This window comes from Trichechus manatus, unplaced genomic scaffold, assembly GCF_000243295.1.
Source record: "Trichechus manatus latirostris isolate Lorelei unplaced genomic scaffold, TriManLat1.0 scaffold00042, whole genome shotgun sequence".
Taxonomy (NCBI): Eukaryota; Metazoa; Chordata; class Mammalia; order Sirenia; family Trichechidae; genus Trichechus; species Trichechus manatus.
In genome coordinates, this window is record NW_004443978.1 from 9,793,892 (window position 1) to 9,802,023 (window position 8,132).

At 40.6% G+C, this 8,132-nt stretch overlaps 1 protein-coding gene across 2 annotated transcripts in view; it reads right to left on the minus strand.

Annotated features, from left to right (window-relative positions):
- SEC23B (SEC23 homolog B, COPII coat complex component) overlaps window positions 1-8,132 on the minus strand; it is a 42,465-nt gene that overhangs the window by 20,508 nt on the left and 13,825 nt on the right. For both annotated transcript variants that reach the window (XM_023731407.1, XM_004376432.3), the window contains exons 9-11: window positions 7,073-7,188; window positions 3,080-3,203; window positions 1,059-1,139 (exon numbers count right to left, since the gene is read on the minus strand). In XM_023731407.1, the coding sequence (XP_023587175.1) occupies window positions 1,059-1,139; window positions 3,080-3,203; window positions 7,073-7,188 (321 nt within the window). The remainder of the gene's footprint in view (window positions 1-1,058; window positions 1,140-3,079; window positions 3,204-7,072; window positions 7,189-8,132) is intronic.

Below are 8,132 nucleotides of genomic sequence, written 5' to 3' on the forward strand. Positions count from 1 at the left end.
GTTTAATCCTCCCAACTAACAATGCTATAAGGTAGGTACGTTAGTATCCCCATTTGCCAGATAAACCAAACTGGGTTGTGCAAACAGTTAATGCACTCAGCTGCTAACCAAAAGGTAGGAGCTGTGAGTCCACCCAGAAGCACCCTGGAAGAAAGGCCTGGTGATCTACTTCTGAAAAATCAGCCACTAAAAAACTCTATGCAGCACAGTTCTACTCTGACACACATGGAGTCACAAATCAGAACAGACTCAAAGGCAACTGGTTTTTTGTCTGTTTTTGCCAGATAAAGAAACTGAATCACAGACCAATTAAGTACCTTGTCAAAGGCAAAAAGCCAGCGGCTAGCAAATGGTAGCACTCAGACTGAACCCAAGACTGGCTCTACAGTCCCCACTCTTCACCTCTATTCATACACCAACTCTCACTGATGACAATGAGGAAAGGACACGACCACGGTAACCCCAGCCTGGAATCACCCTGAAGAGGCCTCACCTGGACAAATGGTTTGCCTCTTGGCAGTGAAGGCATAATTAGAGAAAGTGGGCCACCTCATCCCCAAGTGATAACAAAACTTTGTTCACATATACTCAAAATTTGTTACTCAAACAACATTAGGTGGTCTCAGTCACATAAGGCTCATTATTAAAAGTGATGATAAGTGAGAGGGTATCACCTCTAAGGGTGATGACCGCATAGGTTTATTCCCGGAAGCATTTTGCTGATGAAATGCCGTGTAGCTCTTTGGCACAGTGACCCCAAGATTGATGGTGTGGTCAGAGGGACTTGGGCTCTAGCTCCTCCATGCCAACTCTGACCCTGAGCAAGACAGCTAACCCCTCTGAGCCTCAGTTTCCCACTCTCCGAGCCTGCAGACAGATGGCGAGACAGAAAGAAATGACACCCCCTTTAGAGTCACGGTCTTCAGTAAGAATTTACCATTCCCCCCTCACATAGACACGTGCAAACAGGTAACACAGTGCAAGATTGCCACGCTCCTACACTTCTAACGGATTAAAACCTGGAGCACAGTTGATGACGGTGATGTAGTTCTCCTTACGTTTTCTGACACACATGGTCCTTTCACATTCAGAGATACACATGGACCAATGGCTCCTGCGATCTTCAGTTCCCGAGAGGTCTAAAACAAAATTACATGAGTGTAAGGTTAAGATATCTCTGAGAACCTCCCTGCTCTCATGATAGCCCCAACTAAAGCTGAGAGGAAAAATACAGCAGTGCTATCGTTCCACCAAGAGAAAATCTCACGTGGATTATAGGGTACAGCTACTCTCCTACACGCTTCTCCAGGGCCACTGTGAACCAATGAAAGTTTTAATTAAATCCTGCTTTATTAACTATGTTGTCTTTGTTCCAAAGATGACACAGCATTTTCAACTTTCTCAACTTTGAAGTTATTATATACATAGGAGATAACAATTCTACCAATACTACATTCTTTTCCAATCCCACATACATATCCGTAATTATTTACGTATCAGTGATCGGAGCCCTAGTGGTGCAGTGGTTAAGAGTTACAGCTGCTAACCAAAAAGCAGGCAGTTAGATCTACCAGCTGCATCTTGGAAACCCTATGGGACAGCTCTACTCTGTCTCATAAGGTCGCTATGAGTTGGAATCAACTCGATGGCAATGGGTTTGGTGTTTTGGTTTTTAATCAGTGAATGCACTGTTTTGTGTTCCTTTAAAAATACTTAACTGATGAACTCCAGTGTATTAACAAGGATAAACACATTTTAAAATTTCAATTCATTTCAACTAAGTCCATTCCCGTTCATCTTTTTAAAACAAATCTCAAACATTTGAGAATGTTATTTAAAGTTTAACATTAGAACCTGGATGATTTAATGATGATCTCAAAATAATAATTTCAATCATATTTTCTAACAGCTCCTTTTAACATTTTCTCAATGACTTAGAATCAAGTGCATAAGGCTATCAGTCCCTACATTAAAAAAAAAAGAGCATAAACCTCAAAATGCTGTACTAGTTTAGAGTGCTCTGGCTATCCTTCAGACATGAGCTAAATATATACTATGGTTCTCTCAATGTGGTCTCCCACACCTATGGCTGGGTGAGTGTTGACCACTGTGTGGCTGGCTGCCTGTCTTCAGGCTGCAATGCTATTCCTATCACCCCACATCAGCTCTTCTATCTAACACCTGCTGCCTAGAGAATGCTTTGTTTAGAACATTAATAAACGTAGGTGTTCCTTGAGAAGCCCAGGGATAAAATCAATATGCTTTGTGATAGTTATTTTGTTGGGCTCTTTTTAAAAATTTATGTATTTATTTATTTTATTTTGGTGAAAGTATACCCAGTCAGATACACCATTTCAACAATTTCTTCATGTACAATTCAGTGACACTGGGTATATTCTTCAAGTTGTGCTACCATTCTCACTGTCCTTTTCCACATTCTTCCATCACCATGATCTTAAACTCACTGCCCCCTAAGCCTCCCATCCAACCTTTGAAGTTACTGTTGTCAATTTGATCTCACATAGATAATTCTTTAAATGAGCACAATGCTCAAAGTAGATGTACTTTACTAATTAAACTATTTTTTGGTTCAAAGAACACTTCAGGGAATAGTTTTGGTTTAAGATTTAAAATTTAAAGATTATCTCAGGGCAACAGTTTCAGGTGCTCATCCAGCCTCAATGGCTCCAGAAAGTCTGGATTCTACTGATAATTTGAAATTCTGTCCTTATGTTCTTCCCCTTTGATTAGGATTCTTCTATAGAATCTTTGATGAAAACACTCATTAATGGTAGCCGGGCCCCAACCAGTTCTTCAGGTCTCACAGCAGAGGAGACAGTTGTTCATGAAGGCAATCAGACATATACTCGATTTCCTCCTCCAATTTCTGACTCTCTTGTTGCTTCAGGTGAATGGAGACCAATTGTTGTTGGCCATTTGCTAGCTTTTAAGACCTAGTTGGGTTCTTTTTAATTTACCTCTAGATTCTGGTGCCAAACAGGTTGAGGATGCCAGAATCATGACTACTAAATAAGTCAGAATGCTATTCTTCCATTAAAGTTTTTAAAATCCATCATACCTTTACTTCCAAAGTAGCACCAAATGCCATTCGGAAATTTCCATTAAAATCTTTACTAAATATTCTTTGGAATGTCTGCTTGAAGAGAGAAGTGTTGAACGAATCTCCCATTACCATGTGACCTCTAGAAGAGAGAGTGAAAGTTTAGGACAATTGAAAACCATTCAGATGCTCTCTAATATTCACAAACAATAATTTAAAGAAGAAAAACAAAAAGAAATCATGCCCGTCGAAGTGTTACTACCTTAAATGGTAAACAGCAAGTGTTATTAGTACTTAGAAAACAAAACAGAATTCCAATCTGCTTCCATAAAGATTACAGTCTTGGAAACCCTATGGGGCAGTTCCACTCTGTCCTATAGGGTCACTATGAGTCAGAATCAACTCGATGGCACACAATACATATACATATACAAAAACAAAATGAGTGCACATAAAAACTTATGAAATCCAAATAAGGTCTGGAGTATAGTTAATTGTAATGTACCAATGTCAATTTCTTACTTTGGATAGTGTATCAAATATTTATGTATGATTCTACTCTTGGGAGAAGCTAGGTGCCCTTCTCTGTACTATTTTTGCAACTTCCTATGAATCCATAATTACTTCAAAGTAAAAAGTTAAAGAACAAAAATTAAAACCCTTCAATCGACTAAACCCATTGGGCTATCTACTGAGAAAATCTCTCTCCAATTCTTTTCACACTTTGTTGGTATGGGAAATTACTCAGGCCTTTAGGAAGTCCTTTTCAGGTTAATTCACTGTCTCAAGACATTTAATCCTTGACTTTACATGAATTATTTCTTCTAATTTATGAATACTGACATTCATCACTTATTGAAGTGAGAGAAAATTATTCTTCAAAACTTCTGCATTTCATACATTTGGACAGAGAAACATAGTTTGATGCAAGTGACATTCATCAGTAATAATCTTAGCCAAAACATGTTAAATCAAACATTCATAAAATAGGACCTCAGAATTTGGAAAGAACATAAGAAAGATTATCTGGTCAAGCTATCTCAGAATGTCTGACCCTCCTATCACAGGGACAGCTGGATGACTCCAAATATTCACCCTCCTGCTCTTCCTTAGTAATGGAATTCATGGTTGCCTGGAATAAACACTGTATTTCCCAGTCTGTCTTGCATTAGTCATGTGACTGAGTTCTGGCCTGTTGAAAGTGATTTGTTAGAAGTGTCGTTAAGGGAAGGGGCATGTCCTTCTTGGACCCTTTCGCCTTCCTGCTGCAGTAACAGGCTAGGTGTGCAAGAGGGTTGTATCCTTTCAACAAACTTGTTTAATCTGTATGCTGAGCAGATAATCCAAGAAGCTACACTTTATGAAGAACAACAGGGCATCAGGACTGGAGGAAGACTCATTAACAACCTGCGGTATGCAGACGACACAACGTTGCTTGCTGAAAGTGAAGAGGACTTGAAGCACTTAACTAAGATCATAGACCACAGCCTTCAGTATGGATTACACCTCAACATAAAGAAAATGAAAATCCTCACAACTGGACCAATAAGCAACATCATGATAAGCAGAGGAAATACTGAAGTTGTCCAGGATTTCATTTTACTTGATCATCAATCGATGCCCACGGAAGCAGTAGTCAAAAAATCAAACAACGCATTGCACTGGGCAAATCTGCTGCAAAAGACCTCTTTAAAGTGTTAAAAAGCAAAGATGTCTCTTAATGACTAAGGTGCGCCTTTCATTGTACAAAGGTGGACAATGAGAAAGGAAGACTGAAGAATTGACATATTTAAATTATGGTGTTGAAGAATACTGAATATTCCATGGACTGCCAGAAGAATGAACAAATCTGTCTTGGAAGAAGTACAGCCAGAATGTTCCTTAGAAGCAAAGATGGGGAGACTTAGTCTCACATACTCTGGATATGCTATCAGGAGGAAACAATCCCTGGAGAAGGACATCATGCTTAGTAGAGGGTCAGCAAAAAAAAAGGGAAGAACTTCAAGGAGATGGACTGACACAGTGGCTGCAACAATGGGCTCGAACATATCTACTACTGTGAGGATGACACAGGACCCGGCAGTGTTCCGTTCAGTTATACACAGAGTCACTAGGAGTTGGAACCGACTCAATGGTACTTAACAACAGATCTCCAGCAGCCACCTTGAACCACAGATAGCACATAAAGGATAGTGGGGCAGCAAGGTAGGAACTAGACCTGGGCTACCTATTTCCAGTGAGTGAGAATAAACTTATATCATCTTTAGGCCACTGATATTTTGGGTTTCCTGGAACACTGAGACAAACCTAATTCTACTCATATGCCCTCTACAACATACTTGCCAAGTTATCGTCCAGGTTATGCTTGACTCCTCCATTAGGGATCTTACTCCCTCCAGAAAAGCAGTCCATTCCATGTCTGGACAGCTCGGTCTGTTAAGTCTGTCTTTATACTGAGTGAAATTCTGTTTCCTAGTAGTTTCCACCCACTGATCCTAGTTCTACCTTTTTGTCACATACAGAACAAATCGGATTCCTCCTCCACAAAACAGTCCTTCAACTGTTGAGTATAGTTATCATGACCCATCTGTCTTCAGCTTTATCTTTTCTAATTACTTCTGGATATGGTATATATTATATATGGTATATATTATATGGTATATAATCTGGATATGGTATGACTAGCATCAAGAAGACTAAGCCTATTGTCTTCTTTGAAGATAACATACTCCTATGAACCAAGCCACTGCTGGACCATCCCAATCTGCTGTCTCACCTTGAGTGATAAACTAAACCAGGAAGTCTTTTTTATTTTTTTCATGTCAGTACTTCAATACTAACATATCTTCCTGATAACGTATTTGTACAACTGGTGATTTGACTTAAGTTCTAAGTCTTATGGAGTCACAGACCTCACTGACAATCTGATGACAATGACAGACCTTCTACACAGAAAAATACACACACGTAAAGAATCTGCCATCCGATCTCATAACCTGGGGATCCGGTTCAAATGCAGGTTCTGGTGGCGGTCTAGGGTGAAACCCAAGATGCTGCATTTCTACAAGCTCCAAGGTGAGGCTGATGCTGTGAGTTGTCAGCTACACTTTGAGTACCAAGCATCTACACCAGTGGTCCTCAAACTTTGCTCTATATTAGAATCAGGGGCAGGGAGGTGGGGGTATAAAAAATCCCAATGCCCAGGTCGTACCGCATGCTAATTAAGTCAGAATCTCTGAGAATAAGGACCCAAAGTGAAAGTAGTTTTTATAGTTCTGCAGGTGATTCAAGGGTGTAGCCAGGCTTGAGAACTAGAGCTCTACATCTGTGGTTGTCACAAGTTAGTGTGCACCAGAATCTCCTGAAGCGCTTGTTAAAACAGACTACTGGGTGCCTCCCCAGAGTTTCTGATGCAGGAAGTCTGCGGTGAGGCCTGAGAATGTGCATTTCTAATAAGTTCTCAGGAGGGCCTGCTGTTGCTGGTCCAGGCACCACACTTTGAGAACCACTGCTCTCCACACTGATCTCTGAATACAATGCTCGCTTAGGCTCTGAGTCAGCACACCCTCCAATGCTGAGAGCGCACCCGCTAGGCTAAAAGCACATTCAGTATTAGTCACCAGGTATGGTCACTTAGCCAGGTAAAGCTTCTTCTCCTCATTGCTCTCGCACCTGGACCCTATTTCGCCCTCTTCTCACAAGGAAATGCCTTGCTGAGCCCAGACACCCCATGCTTTCTTTCTTTCCTGCCCTGGTCACTGTGCAAGTCTAATAACTCTAAGGAAGAAATGAAGTTACTGTGATACGACCTGTTCTTGGTGAATACTTGGGACCTCCTGCTAATCACTGCTTCTTCCTCCAAGGGGCCCAAACATAGTCACCAGCCACTGAAACCACAGCCCAGAGTATCTGAAAGCTTCTCCAAGTCGGCCTCACCCACCGAAATGGCTCCACCACTTCTCTCTCTTTCCTTGGAAGAAGGAAAGAGATAAGTGTTTGCTGTCAACATACCCAGTAAGATTTGTGCAACACTTCATCTCCAAAAGTCCAGTTTGATCAAGGGCACAAGCATAAATATCAACGCAGTGACCGTTTGCAGCAGCTCGATTAGCAAGCATCTCATAGTGCTGTGAAGAAAGGAAAACTATATGAAAACAGTAACGCTGTTGGTTAAGTATGCTTTATTATCCCAAAGGAATGTACTTAAATCTAAGAATATACAAATAATTTTTCTTAAAGCATCCAAATAAAATAAAAACACAGTTTCTAATCTTAAAACATTTACAGTAGAGATCGGAACTCTTATGCACTGCTGGTGGGAATGCAAAATGATACAACCATTTTGGAAAATGATACGGCGCTTCCTTAAAAAGCTAGAAATAGAAATACCATACAATCCAGCAATCCCACTCCTAGGAATATATCCTAAAGAAATGAGTCATCACTTGAATAGACATATGCACACCTCTGTTCATGGCAGCATTGTTCACAATAGCAAAAAGATGGAAACAACCCAGATGCCCATCAACAGATGAATGGATAAACGAACTGTGGTATATACACACAATGGAGTACTATGCAACGAGAAAGAACAATGATGAATCTGTGAAGCATCTCATAACACAGATGAAACTGGAGAACATTATGCTGAGTGAAATAAGTCAATCACAAAAGGACAAATATTATATGAGACCTCTATTGTAAAAACCCATGAAAAAGTTTACACACCAAAAGTAACAATCTTTGGTGGTTACCAGGGATGGGAAGGGTGGTGGGGGGAATACTAAATAGGCAATAGATAAGTGGTATCTTGGGTGAAGGGTGAGACAGTACACAATACTGGGGAAACCAGCACAACTTGTACAAGGAAAGGTCATGGAAGCTTCATAGACACATCCAAACTCCCTGAGGGACTGAATTGCTGGGTGGAAGGCTAGTGGGGACCATGTCTTGGGGAACATCTAGCTCAACTGGCATAACACAGTTTATAAAGACAATGCTCTACATTCTACCTTGGTGAGTAGCATCTGGGGTCTTAAAAGCCTGTGAGCAGCCATCTAAGATACTCCAC